At 49.8% G+C, this 23,738-nt stretch overlaps 1 protein-coding gene across 1 annotated transcript in view; it reads right to left on the bottom strand.

Annotated features, from left to right (window-relative positions):
- The window catches only part of LOC137095311 (cytochrome P450 3A9-like), a 75,240-nt gene extending 65,438 nt beyond the window's left edge, over positions 1 to 9,802 (bottom strand). Inside the window, exon 1 of the mRNA XM_067461782.1 lies at positions 9,608 to 9,802. Within this exon, the coding sequence (XP_067317883.1) occupies positions 9,608 to 9,678 (71 nt within the window). The 5' untranslated portion in view covers positions 9,679 to 9,802. The remainder of the gene's footprint in view (positions 1 to 9,607) is intronic.
- Between the last annotated feature and the right edge of the window lie 13,936 nt (positions 9,803 to 23,738).

The following is a 23,738-nucleotide window of genomic DNA, read 5'->3' as shown; positions in this document are numbered from 1 at the left end:
AAAGGGGTCCCTGGTCAAAGGGGTCTGGTCAAAGGGTTCCCTGGTCAAAGGGGTCCCTGGTCAAAGGGGTCCCTGGTCAAAGGGTTCCCTGGTCAAAGTGGTCCCTGGTCAAAGGGGTCCCTGGTCAAAGGGGTCCCTGGTCAAAGGGGTCCCTGGTCAAAGGGGTCCCTGGTCAAAGGGTTCCCTGGTCAAAGGGGTCCCTGGTCAAAGGGGTCCCTGGTCAAAGGGGTCCCTGGTCAAAGTGGTCCCTGGTCAAAGGGGTCCCTGGTCAAAGGGTTCCCTGGTCAAAGGGGTCCCTGGTCAAAGGGGTCCCTGGTCAAAGGGGTCCCTGGTCAAAGGGGTCCCTGGTCAAAGTGGTCCCTGGTCAAAGGGTTCCCTGGTCAAAGTGGTCCCTGGTCAAAGGGGTCCCTGGTCAAAGTGGTCCCTGGTCAAAGGGTTCCCTGGTCAAAGTGGTCCCTGGTCAAAGGGGTCCCTGGTCAAAGTGGTCCCTGGTCAAAGGGTTCCCTGGTCAAAGTGGTCCTTGGTCAAAGGGGTCCCTGGTCAAAGTGGTCCCTGGTCAAAGTGGTCCCTGGTCAAAGTGGTCCTTGGTCAAAGTGGTCCTTGGTCAAAGGGGTCCCTGGTCAAAGTGGTCCCTGTTCAAGTGGTCCCTGGTCAAAGTGGTCCCTGGTCAAAATCGTCCCTGGTCATGTGGTCCCTGGTCAAATGGTCCCTAGTCAAAGGGGTCCCTGGATAAAGGGTTCCCTGGTCAAAGGGGTCTGGTCAAAGGGTTCCCTGGTCAAAGAGGTCCCTGGTCAAAGTGGTCCCTGGTCAAAGGGGTCCCTGGTCAAAGGGGTCCCTGGTCAAAGGGTTCCCTGGTCAAAGGGGTCCCTGGTCAAAGAGGTCCCTGGTCAAAGGGGTCCCTGGTCAAAGGGGTCCCTGGTCAAAGGGGTCCCTGGTCAAAGGGGTCCCTGGTCAAAGGGGTCCCTGGTCAAAGGGGTCCCTGGTCAAAGGGGTCCCTGGTCAAAGAGGTCCCTGGTCAAAGTGGTCCCTGGTCAAAGGGGTCCCTGGTCAAAGGGGTCCCTGGTCAAAGGGTTCCCTGGTCAAAGGGGTCCCTGGTCAAAGGGGTCCCTGGTCAAAGAGGTCCCTGGTCAAAGGGGTCCTTGTTCAAAGGGGTCCCTGATCAAAGGGTCCCTGGTCAAAGGGGTCCCTGGTCAAAGGGGTCCCTGGTCAAAGGGGTCCTTGTTCAAAGGGGTCCCTGATCAAAGGGGTCCCTGGTCAAAGGGGTCCCTGGTCAAAGGGGTCCCTGGTCAAAGGGGTCCCTGGTCAAAGAGGTCCCTGGTCAAAGTGGTCCCTGGTCAAAGGGGTCCTTGTTCAAAGGGGTCCCTGATCAAAGGGGTCCCTGGTCAAAGGGGTCCTTGTTCAAAGGGGTCCTTGTTCAAAGGGGTCCCTGGTCAAAGGGGTCCCTGGTCAAAGGGGTCCCTGGTCAAAGAGGTCCCTGGTCAAAGTGGTCCCTGGTCAAAGGGGTCCCTGGTCAAAGGGGTCCCTGGTCAAAGGGTTCCCTGGTCAAAGGGGTCCCTGGTCAAAGGGGTCCCTGGTCAAAGAGGTCCCTGGTCAAAGTGGTCCCTGGTCAAAGGGGTCCCTGGTCAAAGGGGTCCCTGGTCAAAGGGGTCCTTGTTCAAAGGGGTCCCTGATCAAAGGGGTCCCTGGTCAAAGGGGTCCCTGGTCAAAGGGGTCCCTGGTCAAAGGGGTCCCTGGTCAAAGGGGTCCCTGGTCAAAGTGCTCCTTGGTCAAAGTGGTCCCTGGTCAAAGTGGTCCCTGGTCAAAGTGGTCCCTGGTCAAAGGGGTCCCTGATCAAAGGGGTCCTTGTTCAAAGGGGTCCCTGGTCAAAGTGGTCCCTGGTCAAAGGGGTCCCTGGTCAAAGGGGTCCCTGGTCAAAGGGGTCCCTGGTCAAAGGGGTCCCTGGTCAAAGGGGTCTGGTCAAAGGGGTCCCTGGTCAAAGGGGTCCCTGGTCAAAGGGGTCCCTGGTCAAAGGGGTCCCTGGTCAAAGGGGTCCCTGGTCAAAGGGGTCTGGTCAAAGGGGTCCCTGGTCAAAGTGGTCCCTGGTCAAAGGGGTCCCTGGTCAAAGGGGTCCCTGGTCAAAGGGTTCCCTGGTCAAAGGGGTCCCTGGTCAAAGAGGTCCCTGGTCAAAGTGGTCCCTGGTCAAAGGGGTCCCTGGTCAAAGGGGTCCCTGGTCAAAGGGGTCCCTGGTCAAAGGGGTCCCTGGTCAAAGAGGTCCCTGGTCAAAGTGGTCCCTGGTCAAAGGGGTCCCTGGTCAAAGGGGTCCCTGGTCAAAGGGTTCCCTGGTCAAAGGGGTCCCTGGTCAAAGAGGTCCCTGGTCAAAGTGGTCCCTGGTCAAAGGGGTCCCTGGTCAAAGGGGTCCCTGGTCAAAGGGGTCCTTGTTCAAAGGGGTCCCTGATCAAAGGGGTCCCTGGTCAAAGGGGTCCCTGGTCAAAGGGGTCCCTGGTCAAAGGGGTCCCTGGTCAAAGGGGTCCCTGGTCAAAGTGCTCCTTGGTCAAAGTGGTCCCTGGTCAAAGTGGTCCCTGGTCAAAGGGGTCCTTGTTCAAAGGGGTCCCTGATCAAAGGGGTCCCTGGTCAAAGGGGTCCCTGGTCAAAGGGGTCCCTGGTCAAAGGGGTCCCTGGTCAAAGGGGTCCCTGGTCAAAGGGGTCTGGTCAAAGGGGTCCCTGGTCAAAGGGGTCCCTGGTCAAAGGGGTCTGGTCAAAGGGGTCCCTGGTCAAAGAGGTCCCTGGTCAAAGGGGTCCCTGGTCAAAGGGGTCTGGTCAAAGGGGTCCCTGGTCAAAGGGGTCCCTGGTCAAAGGGGTCTGGTCAAAGGGGTCCCTGGTCAAAGGGGTCCCTGGTCAAAGGGGTCCCTGGTCAAAGGGGTCTGGTCAAAGGGGTCCCTGGTCAAAGGGGTCCCTGGTCAAAGGGGTCTGGTCAAAGGGGTCCCTGGTCAAAGGGGTCCCTGGTCAAAGGGGTCCCTGGTCAAAGGGGTCCCTGGTCAAAGGGGTCTGGTCAAAGGGGTCCCTGGTCAAAGAGGTCCCTGGTCAAAGAGGTCCCTGGTCAAAGGGGTCCCTGGTCAAAGGGGTCTGGTCAAAGGGTTCCCTGGTCAAAGGGGTCCCTGGTCAAAGGGGTCCCTGGTCAAAGGGTTCCCTGGTCAAAGTGGTCCCTGGTCAAAGGGGTCCCTGGTCAAAGGGGTCCCTGGTCAAAGGGGTCCCTGGTCAAAGGGGTCCCTGGTCAAAGGGGTCCCTGGTCAAAGGGGTCCCTGGTCAAAGGGGTCCCTGGTCAAAGGGGTCCCTGGTCAAAGTGGTCCCTGGTCAAAGGGGTCCCTGGTCAAAGTGGTCCCTGGTCAAAGGGTTCCCTGGTCAAAGGGGTCCCTGGTCAAAGGGGTCCCTGGTCAAAGGGGTCCCTGGTCAAAGTGGTCCTTGGTCAAAGGGGTCCCTGGTCAAAGTGGTCCCTGGTCAAAGTGGTCCCTGGTCAAAGTGGTCCTTGGTCAAAGTGGTCCTTGGTCAAAGGGGTCCCTGGTCAAAGTGGTCCCTGTTCAAGTGGTCCCTGGTCAAAGTGGTCCCTGGTCAAAATCGTCCCTGGTCATGTGGTCCCTGGTCAAATGGTCCCTAGTCAAAGGGGTCCCTGGATAAAGGGTTCCCTGGTCAAAGGGGTCTGGTCAAAGGGTTCCCTGGTCAAAGAGGTCCCTGGTCAAAGTGGTCCCTGGTCAAAGGGGTCCCTGGTCAAAGGGGTCCCTGGTCAAAGGGTTCCCTGGTCAAAGGGGTCCCTGGTCAAAGAGGTCCCTGGTCAAAGGGGTCCCTGGTCAAAGGGGTCCCTGGTCAAAGGGGTCCCTGGTCAAAGGGGTCCCTGGTCAAAGAGGTCCCTGGTCAAAGTGGTCCCTGGTCAAAGGGGTCCCTGGTCAAAGGGGTCCCTGGTCAAAGGGGTCCCTGGTCAAAGGGTTCCCTGGTCAAAGAGGTCCCTGGTCAAAGTGGTCCCTGGTCAAAGTGGTCCCTGGTCAAAGGGGTCCCTGGTCAAAGGGGTCCCTGGTCAAAGGGTTCCCTGGTCAAAGGGGTCCCTGGTCAAAGAGGTCCCTGGTCAAAGGGGTCCCTGGTCAAAGGGGTCCCTGGTCAAAGGGGTCCCTGGTCAAAGGGGTCCCTGGTCAAAGAGGTCCCTGGTCAAAGTGGTCCCTGGTCAAAGGGGTCCCTGGTCAAAGGGGTCCCTGGTCAAAGGGTTCCCTGGTCAAAGGGGTCCCTGGTCAAAGAGGTCCCTGGTCAAAGTGGTCCCTGGTCAAAGGGGTCCCTGGTCAAAGGGGTCCCTGGTCAAAGGGGTCCTTGTTCAAAGGGGTCCCTGATCAAAGGGGTCCCTGGTCAAAGGGGTCCCTGGTCAAAGGGGTCCCTGGTCAAAGGGGTCCCTGGTCAAAGAGGTCCCTGGTCAAAGTGGTCCCTGGTCAAAGGGGTCCTTGTTCAAAGGGGTCCCTGATCAAAGGGGTCCCTGGTCAAAGGGGTCCTTGTTCAAAGGGGTCCTTGTTCAAAGGGGTCCCTGGTCAAAGGGTTCCCTGGTCAAAGGGGTCCCTGGTCAAAGGGGTCCCTGGTCAAAGGGGTCCTTGTTCAAAGGGGTCCTTGTTCAAAGGGGTCCCTGGTCAAAGGGGTCCCTGGTCAAAGGGGTCCCTGGTCAAAGAGGTCCCTGGTCAAAGTGGTCCCTGGTCAAAGGGGTCCCTGGTCAAAGGGGTCCCTGGTCAAAGGGTTCCCTGGTCAAAGGGGTCCCTGGTCAAAGAGGTCCCTGGTCAAAGTGGTCCCTGGTCAAAGGGGTCCCTGGTCAAAGGGGTCCCTGGTCAAAGGGGTCCCTGGTCAAAGGGGTCCCTGGTCAAAGAGGTCCCTGGTCAAAGTGGTCCCTGGTCAAAGGGGTCCCTGGTCAAAGGGGTCCCTGGTCAAAGGGTTCCCTGGTCAAAGGGGTCCCTGGTCAAAGAGGTCCCTGGTCAAAGTGGTCCCTGGTCAAAGGGGTCCCTGGTCAAAGGGGTCCCTGGTCAAAGGGGTCCTTGTTCAAAGGGGTCCCTGATCAAAGGGGTCCCTGGTCAAAGGGTTCCCTGGTCAAAGGGGTCCCTGGTCAAAGTGCTCCTTGGTCAAAGGGGTCCCTGATCAAAGGGGTCCCTGATCAAAGGGGTCCTTGTTCAAAGGGGTCCCTGGTCAAAGAGGTCCCTGGTCAAAGAGGTCCCTGGTCAAAAGGGTCCCTGGTCAAAGGGGTCCCTGGTCAAAGGGGTCCCTGGTCAAAGGGGTCCCTGGTCAAAGGGGTCCCTGGTCAAAGGGGTCCTTGTTCAAAGGGGTCCCTGGTCAAAGTGGTCCCTGGTCAAAGGGGTCCCTGGTCAAAGGGGTCCCTGGTCAAAGGGGTCCCTGGTCAAAGTGGTCCCTGGTCAAAGGGGTCCTTGTTCAAAGGGGTCCCTGATCAAAGGGGTCCCTGGTCAAAGTGGTCCTTGGTCAAAGGGGTCCCTGGTCAAAGTGGTCCCTGGTCAAAGTGGTCCTTGGTCAAAGTGGTCCTTGGTCAAAGGGGTCCCTGGTCAAAGTGGTCCCTGTTCAAGTGGTCCCTGGTCAAAGTGGTCCCTGGTCAAAATCGTCCCTGGTCATGTGGTCCCTGGTCAAATGGTCCCTAGTCAAAGGGGTCCCTGGATAAAGGGTTCCCTGGTCAAAGAGGTCCCTAGTCAAAGGGGTCCCTGGATAAAGGGTTCCCTGGTCAAAGGGGTCCCTGGTCAAAGGGTTCCCTGGTCAAAGAGGTCCCTGGTCAAAGTGGTCCCTGGTCAAAGGGGTCCCTGGTCAAAGGGGTCCCTGGTCAAAGAGGTCCCTGGTCAAAGAGGTCCCTGGTCAAAGTGGTCCCTGGTCAAAGGGGTCCCTGGTCAAAGAGGTCCCTGGTCAAAGGGGTCCCTGGTCAAAGGGGTCCCTGGTCAAAGGGGTCCCTGGTCAAAGGGGTCCCTGGTCAAAGAGGTCCCTGGTCAAAGTGGTCCCTGGTCAAAGGGGTCCCTGGTCAAAGGGGTCCCTGGTCAAAGGGTTCCCTGGTCAAAGGGGTCCCTGGTCAAAGAGGTCCCTGGTCAAAGTGGTCCCTGGTCAAAGGGGTCCCTGGTCAAAGGGGTCCCTGGTCAAAGGGGTCCTTGTTCAAAGGGGTCCCTGATCAAAGGGGTCCCTGGTCAAAGGGGTCCCTGGTCAAAGGGGTCCCTGGTCAAAGAGGTCCCTGGTCAAAGGGGTCCTTGTTCAAAGGGGTCCCTGGTCAAAGGGGTCCCTGGTCAAAGGGGTCCCTGGTCAAAGAGGTCCCTGGTCAAAGTGGTCCCTGGTCAAAGGGGTCCTTGTTCAAAGGGGTCCCTGATCAAAGGGGTCCCTGGTCAAAGGGGTCCCTGGTCAAAGGGGTCCCTGGTCAAAGGGGTCCCTGGTCAAAGGGGTCCCTGGTCAAAGGGGTCCCTGGTCAAAGGGGTCCCTGGTCAAAGGGGTCCCTGGTCAAAGGGGTCCCTGGTCAAAGGGGTCCCTGGTCAAAGGGGTCCCTGGTCAAAGGGGTCCCTGGTCAAAGGGGTCCCTGGTCAAAGGGGTCCCTGGTCAAAGGGGTCCCTGGTCAAAGGGGTCCCTGGTCAAAGGGGTCCCTGGTCAAAGGGGTCCCTGGTCAAAGGGGTCCCTGGTCAAAGGGGTCCCTGATCAAAGGGGTCCTTGTTCAAAGGGGTCCCTGGTCAAAGAGGTCCCTGGTCAAAGGGGTCCCTGGTCAAAGGGGTCCCTGGTCAAAGGGTTCCCTGGTCAAAGGGGTCCCTGGTCAAAGAGGTCCCTGGTCAAAGGGGTCCCTGGTCAAAGGGGTCCCTGGTCAAAGGGGTCCCTGGTCAAAGGGGTTCCTGGTCAAAGGGGTCCCTGGACAAATGGTCCCTGGTCAAAGTGGTCCCTGGTCAAAGGGGTCCCTGGTCAAAGGGGTCCCTGGTCAAAGTGCTCCTTGGTCAAAGTGCTCCTTGGTCAAAGTGGTCCTTGGTCAAAGTGGTCCCTGGTCAAAGGGGTCCCTGGTCAAAGGGGTCCCTGGTCAAAGGGGTCCCTGGTCAAAGGGGTCCCTGGTCAAAGGGGTCCCTGGTCAAAGTGGTCCTTGGTCAAAGGGGTCCCTGGTCAAAGGGGTCCCTGGTCAAAGGGGTCCCTGGTCAAAGGGGTTCCTGGTCAAAGGGGTCCCTGGTCAAAGGGGTCCCTGGACAAATGGTCCCTGGTCAAAGTGGTCCCTGGTCAAAGGGTTCCCTGGTAAAAGGGGTCTGGTCCCTGGACAAATAGTCCCTGGTCAAAGTGGTCCCTGGTCAAAGTGGTCCTTGGTCAAAGGGTTCCCTGGTAAAAGGGGTCTGGTCCCTGGACAAATAGTCCCTGGTCAAAGTGGTCCCTGGTCAAAGGGGTCCCTGGTCAAAGGGGTCCCTGGTCAAAGTGGTCCCTGGTCAAAGGGTTCCCTGGTAAAAGGGGTCTGGTCCCTGGACAAATAGTCCCTGGTCAAAGTGGTCCCTGGTCAAAGGGGTCCCTGGTCAAAGGGGTCCCTGGTCAAAGTGGTCCCTGGTCAAAGGGTTCCCTGGTAAAAGGGGTCTGGTCCCTGGACAAATAGTCCCTGGTCAAAGTGGTCCCTGGTCAAAGGGGTCCCTGGTCAAAGGGGTCCCTGGTCAAAGAGGTCCCTGGACAAATGGTCCCTGGTCAAAGTGGTCCCTGGTCAAAGTGGTCCCTGGTCAAAGGGTTCCCTGGTCAAAGTGGTCCTTGGTCAAAGGGGTCCCTGGTCAAAGGGGTTCCTGGTCAAAGGGGTTCCTGGTCAAAGGGGTCCCTGGTAAAAGGGGTCTGGTCAAAGGGGTCCCTGGACAAATGGTTCAGGTCAAAGTGGTCCATGGTCAAAGTGGTCCCTCGTCAAAGTGGTCCCTGCTCAAAGGGGTCCCTGGTCAAAGTGGTCCCTGGACAAAGGGGTCCCTGGTCAAAGTGGTCCCTGGTCAAAGGGGTCCCTGCTGGTCAAAGTGGTTCCTGGTCAAAGGGGTCCCTGGTCAAAGGTGTCTGGTCAAAGGGGTCCCTGGTCAAAGGGGTCCCTGGACAAATGGTCCCTGGTCTAAGTAGTCTCTGGTCAAAGGGTTCCCTGGTAAAAGGGGTCTGGTCCCTGGACAAATAGTCCCTGGTCAAAGTGGTCCCTGGTCAAAGTGGTCCCTGGTCAAAGTGGTCCTTGGTCAAAGGGTTCCCTGGTCAAAGTGGTCCTTGGTCAAAGGGGTCCTTGGTCAAAGGGGTTCCTGGTCAAAGGGGTTCCTGGTCAAAGGGGTCCCTGGTAAAAGGGGTCTGGTCAAAGGGGTCCCTGGACAAATGGTTCAGGTCAAAGTGGTCCATGGTCAAAGTGGTCCCTCGTCAAAGTGGTCCCTGCTCAAAGGGGTCCCTGGTCAAAGTGGTCCCTGGACAAAGGGGTCCCTGGTCAAAGTGGTCCCTGGTCAAAGGGGTCCCTGCTGGTCAAAGTGGTTCCTGGTCAAAGGGGTCCCTGGTCAAAGGTGTCTGGTCAAAGGGGTCCCTGGTCAAAGGGGTCCCTGGACAAATGGTCCCTGGTCTAAGTAGTCTCTGGTCAAAGGGTTCCCTGGTAAAAGGGGTCTGGTCCCTGGACAAATAGTCCCTGGTCAAAGTGGTCCCTGGTCAAAGTGGTCCCTGGTCAAAGGGGTCCCTGGTCAAAAGGGTCCCTGGTCAAAGTGGTCCTTGGTCAAAGGGGTCCCTGGTCAAAGGGGTCCCTGGTCAAAGGGGTCCCTGGTCAAAGGGGTCCCTGGTCAAAGGGGTCCCTGGTCAAAGGGGTTCCTGGTCAAAGGGGTCCCTGGTCAAAGGGGTTCCTGGTCAAAGGGGTCCCTGGTCAAAGGGGTCCCTGGACAAATGGTCCCTGGTCAAAGTGGTCCCTGGTCAAAGGGTTCCCTGGTCTAAGTAGTCTCTGGTCAAAGGGTTCCCTGGTAAAAGGGGTCTGGTCCCTGGACAAATAGTCCCTGGTCAAAGTGGTCCCTGGTCAAAGTGGTCCTTGGTCAAAGGGGTCCCTGGTCAAAGTGGTCCCTGGTCAAAAGGGTCCCTGGTCAAGTTGGGCCTGGTCAAAGTGGGCACTGGTGAAAGTGGTCCCTGGTCCAGGTGGTCCCTGGTCAAAGTGATCCCTGGTTTAAAAAAAAAAAAGGTTGGGAACCACTGGTATAAGTGGATGAGAGTTCAGGAGGAAAAAAAGGTGACAGAGTTACCTAACAGGATACTTTTGGTAATGTGGCTGCAACAACATTTCATTCTATAAGAATTAAGTTACTCTCTTTGAGTCATTAGTAACACTTCCAATAAGTCAATACGTGAGTCACATTTTAAAAGTAAAGGCTTTTGCATACATGATAAAAAGAATGACATTTTTTATTTCAAGTTTCTGAGGGTCAGAAGAGGAAAGCTTAAGGATGTGTCACCATGATTTTGCTCAGAGAGAATACCACCTTTCTTTTTGTATACAGAATGGAGGACTATTTTGACGATGCATTACATTTTGTTATGCTTTAGCATTTCAATCCATATGTGTTTATTGTTTTAGTTAAAGGATTTAGTATTATGTGAATGACATTGTTTCTGCAAAAATTAATCAATAAGTAAAGTTACTTACAGCATCAAGAGACCTAGGGATAGGATTAGAAGAGCCCAGGTCTCCACGGAGAAGTAAGAAAGGAGATCCATCCTGGTTAATATTCTCTCTGTTTGGACTCTGGCAGCCAATTGGCACAACGTTGGACACCGTTCTTGCTACTGAAGATCTTATCTGCTTCGGCTCAGGTAGGTCAGTGACTTACTCTGGCATGGAGACACATTTATTACCCTTCAGAAGGGGTGGAGCAAATGCCCAGGTGAGATGGCCACTGGCTCGCATTTAATCTGGGGGACTTCAGTCGGGCACAATGGGCAGTTCGTTTGATTCTCCATTACATAACTTTCCAGTTCTCCCAGTTATGTCAGAGCAGGGATTCTCAAACTTGTTCAGCTGCAGAGCCCTTTCTGAAGCAAAAGTTTCTTGTGGAGTCCCAAGAAATGTTGTTTACCATAGATATGATGGTATACATTATATATTATATAATGTATACGTATCAGGCATGGCCAAACTTTTGAAGAACATCATTAACCAACATAAACTTAACAGTGTTTCAGTGGAAGAGCCCTGGAACACCCTTCTGCCATCCAGGAAAAGCACAATCAAAGCACCCCCAACAGATGGCCACCCAGTCTTTGTAATAATGATAATAACAGCAACAAGAACAACAATAACAATAGTAATAATAATAATAGGAGAAACCTCAGGAGCCATCCAGTCCAACACTCTTCTGCCATCCAGGAAAAGCACAATCAAAGCACCCCTAACAGATGGCCACCCAGTTTTTCTAATAATAATAATAACAACAACAATAACAATAGTAATAATAATAGGAGAAACCTCAGGAGCCATCTAGTTCAACCCCCTTCTCCCATGCAGGAAAAGCACAATCAAAGCACTCCCAACAGATGGCCACCCAGTTTTTGTAATAATAATAATAATAACAATAAAAACAACAACAATAACAATAGTAATAATAATAGGAGAAACCTCAGGAGCCATCAAGTCCAACACTCTTCTGCCATCGAGGAAAAGCACAATCAAAGCACCCCCAACAGATGGCCACCCAGTTTTTCTAATAATAATAATAACAACAACAACAACAACAACAACAATAACAATAGTAATAATAATGGGAGAAACGTCAGGAGCCATCTAGTCCAACCCCCTTCTGCCATGCAGGAAAAGCACAATCAAAGCACTCCCAACAGATGGCCACCCAGAATTTGCAATAATAATAATAATAATAATAATAGGAGCAACCCCAGGGGCCATCCAGTCCATCCCCCTTCTGCCATCCAGAAAAAGCACCATCAAGCACCCCCAACAGAGGGCCACCCAGACTTTGCAATAATAATAATAATAATAATAATAATAGGTACAACCCCAGGGGCCATCTAGTCCAACCCCCTTCTGACATGCAGGAAAAGCACAATCAAAGCACTCCCAACAGATGGCCACCCAGAATTTGCAATAATAATAATAATAATAATAATAATAATAATAGGAGCAACCCCAGGGGCCATCCAGTCCATCCCCCTTCTGCCATCCAGAAAAAGCACCATCAAGCACCCCCAACAGAGGGCCACCCAGACTTTGCAATAATAATAATAATAATAATAATAATAGGAACAACCCCAGGGGCCATCTAGTCCAACCCCCTTCTGACATGCAGGAAAAGCACAATCAAAGCACTCCCAACAGATGGCCACCCAGAATTTGCAATAATAATAATAATAATAATAATAATAATAGGACAACCCCAGGGGCCATCTAGTCCAACCCCCTTCTACCATGCAGGAGAAGCACAATCAAAGCACCACCAACAGATGGCCACCCAGTCTGAAGAAGAAGAAGAAGAAGAGCTGAAACCTCAGTGGCCATCCACTCCAACCCATCCAGGAAAAGCACAATCAAAGCACCCCCAACAGATGGCCAGCCAGACTTTGCAATAATAATAATAATAATAATAATAATAATAATAGGAGCAACCCCAGAGGCCATCTAGTCCAACCCCCTTCTGCCATTCAGGAAAAGCACAATCAAAGCACCCCCAACAGATGGCCAGCCAGACTTTGCAATAGTAATAATAATAATAATAGGAGCAACCCCAGAGGCCATCCAGTCCATCCCCCTTCTGCCATCCAGGAAAAGCTCCACGCAATAGGCATTGCAACTTCATGAGTCATACGACGTGCCATCTATCAACGCTGTAGAACGAATGCATTTTGTCACCACTTGAACTTCCATGGTTCCATATTATGAAATCCTGGAAGCTATAGTTTTGTGAGACACCAGCACTCTTTGGCAGATCATTATTATTATTATTATTATTATTATTATTATTATTCCACCTTTCTCCTCGTAGAGACTCAGGGTGGCTAACAAACACAATCGGAACAAAACAAATGCAAAAAAAAGAGCAAAATATTACTGTGTGAGTATACAATTAAAATACAGTGAAATACAATAAATACAACTACAACTACATTTAAAACTCTCGCACTTGCGCTCCCATTTGGTGCTCACTCTCAACTCAAAGCACTGCTCATATGTTAAAGCAAAACTGGACCAATTGATTCTCTTAACTCAAAACATTCTTAAGTTGGGGTGCCTTTAAGTTGAGGTTCAACTGTATTTGGAAATCTCTTGCTAGGGAGGCTAGGATGGTCCCTATTTGGCCTCCTTCAAAACATTTTTATACTATTGAGCTTTGAAAACGAACGAGATGATCTTGATCTCTGTTCATGTGCACCCTAGATTTTGATGGTGTACTCATCAGCTTTTCTGTTTGTCTATAAGATTAAACACACAGTTTAAAACACTGTCAGCTTCTTTCACTGCTGAAAAGATGAATGAATCAATAAATTATATTATGGGGTATGGGGAATGGGATTTGTAGTCTGACAATAACGTATTTCCTCATTCCCACTTGGTATCTATTGCTCACAATGTATCACAATGTAATATAGTTCAGAACACGCTGTGCTGTTTCAGAGTCTCAGAAACCGAAGGCATGAACTTTCCAAAGGGCAAATGAACTTTCCAAAGGGCAAACTAAACAGGTGACTGGAGTTGACTGCAAGGGTCATGAAAGTTTGTGTGGTGAGGCTCGGAATTGACTTTGGATGCCATGCAAACTCTTTTGGCCTACGCATAAAGTATTTCCCAACAGCAGATGCTGATCAACGTTACGTTATTTGCCAGGATAATGAAATAATGGACACAGACCATAGGAAAACTAGCTCATGTCAAGGTTGAAGAACGCTGACTCATCCAGCCCTGAGTTGACTGGACCCAATCTCACTAACCTTTGGGTCGGCACATTAGAAATGTTGATAAGAGTGCCATGAGTGGTCTCATGATATGATTTATTTTGAGAGTGTTGCCAACCCCAAAACACACATTTTGTAGAAGAACAAATCAAAAAAGGTCCAGATGAAATCTATGAGCAGACACAGTGACCTTCTGGAAATAGATATGTGAATAGAACAGTATCTCTCAGGATATTTGATGTTCCAGAAGGCCAGGGATCAGTGCCATATTTGTGCGCATTGGCTACCATTGATGATTCCTTTTCCGGAAGCCACCAGGGAGCATCAACTGAGGGCTTAAGGAGATGGGCACATTTAGTTTGGAGAAGACTGAAAGTTGAGATGAGTTGCTATTGTTGTGTGGTTTTCAGTTGTTTCCAACCTATCGTGGTCCTAAGACACAGGGTTTGCTTGGCAAGATTTGTTTGCAAGGAGCTTGCTATTGTCTTCCTCTGAAGCTGAGAGAGTGTGGTTTGCTCAAGGTTTCCTGGCTAAGGAAACCTTGGGCAAACCAAAATCATAGTCCAACGCTCAAAGGACTACACAATGCTTTAGATATCTGATGAGACGCTGTGTACAAGATGGAGCAGGGGAAACATTGGGCAAACCAAAATCATAGTCCAAAATCATAGTCCAATGCTCAAAGGACTACACAATGCTTTAGATATCTGATGAGACACTGTGTACAAGGTGGAGCAGGCTTGTTTTCTGCTGTTCCAAAGACTAGAACATGAACCAATGCATTCAAGTTACGTGAAAACAGATTCCACTCAAACATTAGGAACTTCTTGTCTATATTAATTATTTGACAGTAGAAAAGACTCAAAGCCAAAAACTGTGGCATAGACACTGGGAACTGGGAAGCCCTGGCCCTTGAGCGTTCCAGCTGGAGGTCAGCTGTGACCAGCAATGCTGCAGAATTTGAAGAGGCACGAATGGAGGGTGAGAGAGAGAAATGTGCCAAGAGGAAGGCACATCAAGCCAACCCCGACTGAGACCGCCTTCCAACTGGAAACCAAAGCCCTCACTGTGGGAGAAGAATAGGGCTCCACAGTCACCTACGGACTCACCAGAATACCGATCTTGGAAGACTATCCTACTCGGCCAACGAGAATCGCCTAAGTAAGAAAGTAAAGAACAGACTTTCCCAGAAAGTGATGGGTTCTCCTGTTTGAATATCTTTAAACAGAGTCAGGGACAGTGAGTTAAACCGCTGAGCTGCTGAAGTTGCTGACCAAAAGGTTACAGGTTTGAATCATTGGAGCGGTGTGAGCTTCTGCTGTCAGCCCCAGCTTCTGCCAACCTAGCAGTTCGAAAACATGCAAATGTGTGTAGATCAATAGGTACCACTCTAGCAGGAAGGTAACAGTGCTCCATGCAGTCATGCCTATGGCCACATGACCTTGGAGGTGTCTACGAACAATGCCGGCTCTTCGGCTTAGAAATGGAGATGAGCACCAACCCCCAGAGTCAGACACGACTGGACTTAATGTCAGGGGAAAACCTTTATCTTTACCTAAGCAGAGTCTGGGTGGAAATCTTTCAGGAGTGCTGGAGTTGTGGCAAGGTGTTTCCAAGATAGAGAGAAACAATTGTAGACAATGAGTAGTAGGGTTATGCACAGAATCGTTTTCCTTCGTTTCATGCATTCTTTCGTTACTTTTGTTACCTTTGGGAGAACGTAACGGGAAAGCCCCTTCCGGTACAAAAATCAGCTCAACACGAAAGTAAGCGGGAGCTGAACTCGGCTCCTCGCCTGCTTTTTGTGAGTACATGTCTCCTTGCCTTGGAAAGAGTGCATGTGTGGCGTTCAGGCCTGAAGCCGAGCTCCTCCTCTGGAGTAAGAGAACTTGCTTCCTTGCCTTGGAAAGAGCATGTGGCATGCAGGCACAGAAAGCATGTGCGCCTACCTGCAGCCAAGCACCTTCTCTGGGGTAAGAGAACTTCTGCTTGCCCTAGAAAGAGTGTGTGTGGCATTCAGGCCCAGAAAGTGTATGTGCCTGCCTGAAGCCAAGTGCCTCCTCTGGAGTAAGAGAACTTGCCTTGGAAAGAGAGTGTGTGTGGTGTGAAGGCCCAGAAAGTGTGCATACCTGCCTGCAGCCAAGTGCCTCCTCTGGAGTAAGAGAACTTCTCTTTGCCTTGGAAAGAGTGTGTGTGTGGCATTCAGGCCCAGAAAGTATGTGCACCAGCCTACATCTGAGCTCCTCCTCTGGAGTAAGAGAACTTGTCTCCTTACCTTGCAAAGTGCATGTAGCGTGCAGGCCCAGAAAGCATGTGCACCTGCCTTTAGCCAAGTGCCTCCTCTGGAGTAAGAGAACTTGCCTCCTTGCCTTGGAAAGAATGTGTGTGTGGTGTGCAGGCCCAGAAAGCGCATGCACCTGCCTGCAGCTGAGCGCCTCCTCTAGAGTAAGAATGAGAACTTGCCTCCTTGCCTTGAAAAGAGAGTGCATGTGTGGCTTTCAGGCTGAGAAAGTGCACACACTTGCCTGCAGCGAAGTGCCTCCTCTAGAGTAAGAAAAAGCTAAGAAGCCTCCTTTGGGGGCCACCTGGTGATGCAGTGGGTTAAACTGCTGAGCTGCTGAACTTGAAGACCAAAAGGTTGGTGGTTTGAATCTGGGGAGCAAGGTGAGCTCTCACTGTTAGACCCAGCTTCTGCCAACCTAGCAGTTTGAAAACATGCAAATGTGAGTAGATCTATAGGTATTGCTTCTGCAGGAAGGCTGGCATGCAGTCATGTCAGTCATGTGACCTTGGAGGTGTCTAAGGACAATGCCTGCTCTTCGGCTTAGACATGGAGATGAGTACCACCCCCCAGAGTCGGAATCAACTACACTCAATGTCAGGGCTTCCTAGCCCACCTGCCTGTAGCCTCTTTAAAGGGCATGCTTGCCTGCAGCTGAGTGTTTCACCTCTGGAGTAAAACAGCTTGAATGTCTAAAATGATGGGAAAGGGAACCTTGGAAGACACCCCCCCCCCCCAGTCCATAATGGGCCGATAGATCTTTAGGCACCCCAGAGCGAAAACAGATATCTGACCTTCCGATTTTGGGGGGCTCCCAAAAATGGATTGGAGCCCCCACCGAAAACTGGGACATGAAATAGGTCAAGGCTTACCCCGAATGCACAACACTAATGAGCAGACATCAGACTGGCAACAAGATCCGTCTAATCAAAGCCATGGTCTTCCCTGTAGTAACCTATGGATGTGAGAGCTGGACCTTAGGGAAGGCTGAGCGAAGGAAGATCGATGCTTTTGAGCTGTGGTGCTGGAGGAAAGTTCTGAGAGTGCCTTGGACTGCGAGAAGATCCAACCAGTCCATCCTCCAGGAAAGAAAGCCCGACTGCTCATTGGAGGGAAGGAGACTAGAGACAAAGCTGAAGTCCTTTGGCCACATTATGAGGAGACAGGAAAGCCTAGAGAAGGGAATGATGCTGGGGAAAGTGGAAGGCAAAAGGAAGAGGGGCCGACCAAGGGCAAGATGGATGGATGGCATCCTTGAAGTGACTGGACTGACCTTGAAGGAGCTGGGGGTGGTGACGGCCAACAGGGAGCTCTGGTGTGGGCTGGTCCATGAGGTCACGAAGAGTCGAAGACAACTGAACGAATGAACAACAATAACAATGAGCAGAAATATCCATCCATTCATCACTTCATGGATGGTGTTGGGCCTAGTTACATCAACGGGAATGGAGACCTTCTGGTCCTCCATGTTGGATAGCTGAAGAAACACATCCATGCAAGACATATGCCAACAAAGGCCCAGTTACACCAGGAGATGTACTTTTAGAAATGTTGCAAAAGAAGGTATCTTGTGCATGATGATGATGTTGATGATGATTATCATCCAAAAACTGTCTACTATCAATTAGCATTTATTCATGTGTACGTGTGTTGTGATATATGAATTCTACTTTCAACGACCTCAAGGTGGCATTCATAGCTCTTCCTCTCTCCCTTTATCTTGAAAAACAATCTTTCAGGTTAAGCTGAAAGAGATAAAGAGTTGCCAAAGAGCTTCCTATTAGGTTGCCAGTTCTGAACCATCTCAAGGCCTGAAGTTTCGGGGCCAAAACTGAGGGATGGCTCTTGTGATGAAAGGTTATGCATTAAATATGAATCAAAGTTCATACGACGGGATCCCAGCTGAACTGTTTAAAACCTTGAAAGATGATGCTGTCAAGGTGATGCATGCCACATGCCAGCAAATATGGAAAACACAAGAATGGCCATCAAACTGGGAGGAAAATCAACTTATATCCCCATACCAAAAAGGGAAATGCTAAAGAATGCTCAAACCTGACAGGCTTGACAAAGGCAAGGCTAGGGTTAAAATTGTTGGAAGAAACATTAACAACCTTAGATATGCAGATGATACCACTTTGATGGCCGAAAGCGAGGAGGAACTGAGGAGCCTTCTAACCACCAAGGTGAAAGAAGAAAGGCCAAAAGCTGGGTTGCAGTTCAACATAAAAAAAACCAAGATTATGGCAACAAGAATGATTGATAACTAGCAAATAGAGGGAGAAAACATGGAGGCAGTGACAGATTTAGTATTGGATTGTTGTAGGTTTTTCCGGGCTATATGGCCATGTTCTAGAGGCATTTTCTCCTGACGTTTCGCCTGCATCTATGGCAACCATCCTCAGAGGTTGTGAGGTCTCAGAGGTAGTCAGACCTCACTACCTCTAAGGATGCTTGCCATAGATGCAGGCAAAATGTCAGGAGAAAATGCCTCTAGAACATGGCCATATAGCCCGGAAAAACCTACAACAACCCAGATTTTGTATTTCTAGGTGCAAAGAGGACTGCAGATGCAGACTGCAGCCAGGAAATCAGAAGACATTTCCTTCTTGGTAGGAGAACAAGGACCCATCTCGATAAAATAGTGAGGAGTAGAGACATCACACTGGCAATGTTAGCACAATGGTATTCCCCGTAGTGAACTATAGATGTGAGAGCTGGGCCATAAAGAAGGCTGGAGGAAAATTCTGAGAGTGCCTTTGACCACAAGAAGATCCAACCAGTCCATCCTCCTGGAAATAAATTCCGGCTGCTCACTGGCACAACCTGGGGATCACAACCAGACACAGTGAAGACATCTGCCCTTGTGCTTTGCCACTCTGCTGCTGAGTATGCATGCCCACTGTGGAACACATCTCACCACGTTAAAACAGTAAATGTGGCTCTTAATGAGACATGCCGCATTATTACCGGGTGTCTGCGCCCTACACCACTGGATAAATTACACTGTTTCACCGGTATTGCACCATCTGACATCCACTGGGAAGTAGCAGCCAATAGTGAAAGGACCAAGGCAGGGACATCTCCAGCTCATCCCCTATTTGGGTATCAGCCAGCACATCAACGACTTAAATCAAGAAATAGTTTTCTAAGATCTACAGAGACACTCGCTGGAACACCTCAGCAAGCGAGAGTCCAAAAGTGGCAGGCTCAAACCCAGAACCTCAATCAATGGCTGATACCAAATGAGAGACTCCCCCCCCCCCCCCCCCCGGACACACAGAAAACTGGGCGACTTGGAAGGCACTGAACAGACTGCGCTCTGGCACCATGAGATGCAGAGCCAGTCTTAAGAAATGGGGCCACAAAGTGGAATCCACGACATGCGAGTGTGGAGAAGAGCAAACTACAGACCACCTGCTGTGATGCAACCTGAGCCCTGCCACATGCACAATGGAGGACCTTCTTAGAGTAACGCCAGAGTAACCCCTGGAGATGACCCACAAAACTAGAAACTCAAGGCTGAGATCTGGTGACCCTAACAGGGACAAATGCAAGATACTCCATTTAGGCAGGAAAAACTACATGCAAAGATACAGAATGGGGGACGCTTGGCTTGAGAGCAGGACTTGTTGTCCTCATAGACAACGAGTTAAACATGAGCCAACAATATGATGTGGTGGCAAAAAAAAAGCCAATGGGATTTTGGCCTGCATCAAGAGGAGCCTAGTGTCTAGATCTAGGGAAGTCATGCTCCCCATGCTCTATTCTGCTTTGGTTAGACCACACCTGGAATATTGTGTCCAATTCTGGGCACCACAATTCAAGAGAGATATTGACAAGCTGGAATGTGTCCAGAGGAGGGCGACTAAAATGATCAAGGGTCTGGAGAACAAGCCCTATGAGGAGCGGCTTAAGGAGCTGGGCATGTTTAGCCTGAAGAAGAGAAGGCTGGGAGGAGATATGATAGCCATGTATAAATATGTGAGAGGAAGCCACAAGGAGGAGGAGGGAGCAAGCTTGTTTTCTGCTTCCCTGGAGACTAGGACGCAATGGAACAATGGCTTCAAACTACAAGAAGGGAGATTCCATCTCAACATGAGGAAGAACTTCCTGACTGTGAGAGCCATTCAGCAGTGGAACTCTCTGCCCCGGAGTGTGGTGGAGGCTCCTTCTTTGGAAGCTTTTAAACAGAGGCTGGATGGCCATCTGTCAAGGGTGATTTGAATGCAATATTCCTGCTTCTTGGCAGAATGGGGTTGGACTGGATGGCCCATGAGGTCTCTTCCAACTTTTTGATTCTATGATTCTATGTAATACATGAGCTTCATATTTCAGTAGAGGCTTGATCCCAAATCATTTGAGTCCACCCTTTCATCTACTGGATTATTATACCATATTCTGCCTCCTCCAGGTGTCTGCAGTCCATCTTTAGCTTGACATTTTTCTACACTTCAGTGCTATTTAATCGTTCCTACAATGAGAGCCTAGCGTAAGGCATTTACTTGGCCTCCGATGCTTCTGGAGTGTTTCTTTTCCAACGTCTGTCAAGCAGAATCTTTATCAAGAATGGAAAGCAGCGGGCCACCCTCCCGGTCAAAGCCTTTGCCCTTTGGAGAAATCACTCACAGGTTCTTATCTAGTTAGAACTTTTCCTTTGTCAACATGCCCAGTCTTGTTCGGATCAGCAGGTTTGAATCTCTCTTTGATAAAAAAGCGAGATTGAGGGAGAGAGAGAGATTGAACAGGAGTATCTGAAAAGCTTTGCCCGGCTTTAATCTTTGTCCCTTTTCCAATTACTTCTTCCATGTCCTTGTCGTTCCTTCAAAATCCATTCATCAAGGTCTGGCGTCATAGCCACCCCACAAGAAAGGGTCACCCCACAGTCTGTGTGGAAGATGCTCACAAAAAGAGAGATGTACTTAAGAAATCTCAGCTGATGAGCCTCAACGGAGGACAACCGGGCAATGCATACGGTCAAAACTATACCTCCCGACATTTCAAACCAGTAAATGTTTAGCCAAGCCACATCATGATGGCCACAATTAATGGGAATAGAGCAGCGTTTCTCAACCTGGGGGGGGGGGGGGGGGTTGTGAGGGGGTGTCAGAGGGGTCACCAAAAACCATTCAAAAACACAGTATTTTCTGTTGGTCATGGGAGTTCTGTGTGCCAAGTTTGGTTCAATTCAATCGTTGGTGGGGTTCAGAATGCTCATTGATTGCAGGTGAAGTATAAATCCCAGCAACTACAACTCCCAAATGTCAAGGTCTATTTTCCCCAAACTCCACCAGTGTTCACATTTGGGCACATTGAGTATCTGTGCCAAGTTTGGTCTAAATCCATCATTGTTTGCATCCACAGTGCTGTCTAGATGTAGGTGAACTACAACTCCAAAACTCAAGGTCAGTGCCCACCAAACCCTTCCAGTGTTTTCTGTTGGTCATGGGAGTTCTGTGTGCCAAGTTTGGTTCAGTTCCATCATTGGTGGAATTCAGAATGCTCTTTGATTGTAGGTGAACTATAAATCCCAGTAATTACAACTCCCAAATGACAACATCACTCCCCCCCCCCCCCCCAACCCCACCAGTATTCAAATTTGGGTGTATTGGGTATTTGTGCCAAATTTGGTCCAGTGAATGAATAGACATTCTGCATATCAGATATTTACATGACGATTCATAATAGTAGCAAAATGACCGTTATGAAATAGCAACTAAAATAATTTTGTGGTTGGGGGTCACCACAACATGAGGAACTGTATTAAGGGTTTGCTGCATTGGGAAGGTTGAGAAACACTGGAATAGAGGTTTCGTGCCCTCAAGTCACCTGCTGATTTTGGGTGGCTCTCTGAATTTCCTAGTAGTCATGAGCCCGGTATTTGTCTCATTTGTTTCTGTCATGTTTTCGTGTCGTACTGTTCATTCGGATGGCACAAAATGGTACACCCCGTTCCTGTTTGGAAAAATTCGTGAAATCAAAGGTAAGTGGGAATGGTATCCGTTTGGCTGGATGATTTTCAGTGCTCAGCATGCTCGGCTGTAGGCCCTTCCATGGCCTACATCCAAGCACACCAGGCGCTTGGGATGCTCAGCTGTAGGCCCTGGCAAGGTCAACAGCCAAGCGCCAAGCACCTCTTACTCAGTGCTCAACTGTAAGCCTTTAGTTCTAAAAGGTTGAGCAATCTGTCAGTAAGAGTTCATGGGTGAAAACCATTAAGGATGGAGGTATGCAAGAGATAGGTTGCAGCTGAGAGTTTCAGGATATAAGGAGCTAGCCTTGGGACTTTGTCTTATTTTGGTGGTAGATGCTGCTGGTTTTCCCCCAGGTTTGTGCCCTCAAGTTGCCTGCTGATTTTGGGTGGCTCCTTGAATTTCCTAGTAGTCATGGACCCGGTATTTGTCTCATCTTCTATTTCATGTTTTCGTTTTGTAGTGTTCATTCAGATGGCATGTGAGGAATTTTAAAATAAGTCAATTGCCAACCATCTTAGAAATTGTTGGGGAAACCAACACTTTAGAAATGTATTGTCGAAGGCTTTCATGGCTGGAATCACTGGGCTGTTGTAGTTTTTTCGGGCTATATGGCCATGGTCTAGAGGCATTCTCTCCTGACATTTCGCCTGCATCTATGGCAAGCATCCTCAGAGGTAGTGAGCACTACCTACCTCTGAGGATGCTTGCCATAGATGCAGGTGAAACATCAGGAGAGAATGCCTCTTGACCATGACCATATAGCCCAAAGAAACTACAACAACCCACTTTAGAAATGGCAAAAAACCTCAACCTCACAGTTGAAGCTTGCATTACGTGATGGGCATCGTGGGCTGCCATTTCTTAAATGTGTAGAAATGCTGCGTGGGATGAAGTCAGAGCTGTTTTTGCCAGTACCTTTCTCTGAAATATAGCCCACTCAACTGGGATTCATTGGTGGTCTCACATCCAAATGCTAACCAGGGCTAACCCTGCTTAGCCTCAGCATCAGGCATGATCTGGTGCCTTTAGTATTTAGGAAAGTACATAAATCTGTAGGGAGATACGTAAAAGTAGAGTTTGTCAGGTCCAATCTGACAACCCCAGGTATTCTCACGATGTTACAGTGGACAAGATCTTAGTGATATTACCTGTGAAATGTCGCGATGAGTATCTCCTCTGTGGCATTCTTAAGTGTGTTATACAGAGCATCAGCCCCAGAAACAAAGTATGTATCATTCAAATAAAACATACCAAATCTTATGAAGAATATATCAAAACGCTTACAGTTTTCAAGACAGTGTTCTTGCCCTGAGAGTCCTCCATGTCACCATGCAACCTAGAGAAGATGGTGCAGGATCTGAAATTTGCCAATTCTCAGGATAATTTGGTATGTTTATTTATGTAATATTTCTAATTTGCCCAAAGTTCACCAAAAAGTAATACGAGGGTGGAATGAAAAGTAATGCCTCCACCTTTGTAACTCCTTAACAGATGGCAGTATTGGTATACACCATGTACTGGCTTGTTCAGTAGACTCTCCTTTACAGGTCCATTTTGGCAGGAAGCCTTAGCATCTGGAATATTGTGTCCAATTCTGGGCACCACAATTCAAGAGAGATATTGACAAGCTGGAATGTGTCCAGAGGAGGGCGACTAAAACGATCAAGGGTCTGGAGAACAAGCCCTATGAGGAGTGGCTTAAGGAGCTGGGCATGTTTAACCTGAAGAAGAGAAGGCTGAGAGGAGATATGATAGCCATGTATAAATATGTGAGGAAGCCACAGGGAGGAGGGAGCAAGCTTGTTTTCTGCTTCCTTGGAGACTAGGACGCAATGGAACAATGGCTTCAAACTACAAGAGAGGAGATTCCATCTGAACATGAGGAAGAACTTCCTGACTGTGAGAGCAGTTCAGCAGTGGAACTCTCTGCCCCGGAGTGTGGTGGAGGCTCCTTCTTTGGAAGCTTTTAAGCAGAGGCTGGATGGCCATTTGTCAGGGGTGATTTGAATGCAATATTCCTGCTTCTTGGCAGGGGGTTGGACTGGATGGCCCATGAGGTCTCTTCCAACTCTTTGATTCTATGATTCTATGATTCTATGGTTGTGTTGTTAAAGTATGTCCATTGTAACATCGTGATGCCTAAAGTGTGAAGTATGGAACCCTGCACAGATGGTCGGTCAATGTGACTTAAGCAACATGTGGTCATTGAATTCTCGACAGCAGAAGGTGTCACCCTAAAAGAGGATCATCAGAGAATGCAAGCTGTTTATGGTGATTGTGTTGATGCAAGTACTGTGTGTTGTTGGACGATTAAGTTTAAAGATATTAAGGTGGGAACATCTGATTTGCGTGACAAACCAAGAGTTGGATGTCCTGTGACAGCAACCACTGAGTTTCACAAGCAAAAGGTTGACAGATTGAATCAGGACAATCGTCGAATCACTCAGAGAGAAATTTCAAGCATAATCAGCATTTCACAAGCACATGTGGGTCACATTATTGCTTTGCTTGGCTATCGGAAGATCTGTGCATGATGGATACCCAGGATGAGAGAACTGTGAGATTTATTTTTATTTATTTATTTATCGAGTCATCAGCAACCAGCAAGTTATATTACATTT

Source organism: Anolis sagrei, chromosome Y (assembly GCF_037176765.1).
Source record: "Anolis sagrei isolate rAnoSag1 chromosome Y, rAnoSag1.mat, whole genome shotgun sequence".
Lineage (NCBI taxonomy): Eukaryota > Metazoa > Chordata > Lepidosauria > Squamata > Dactyloidae > Anolis > Anolis sagrei.
The sequence above is the reverse complement of the archived record's forward strand: the minus strand, read 5'-3'. Positions and strand labels throughout refer to the sequence as shown.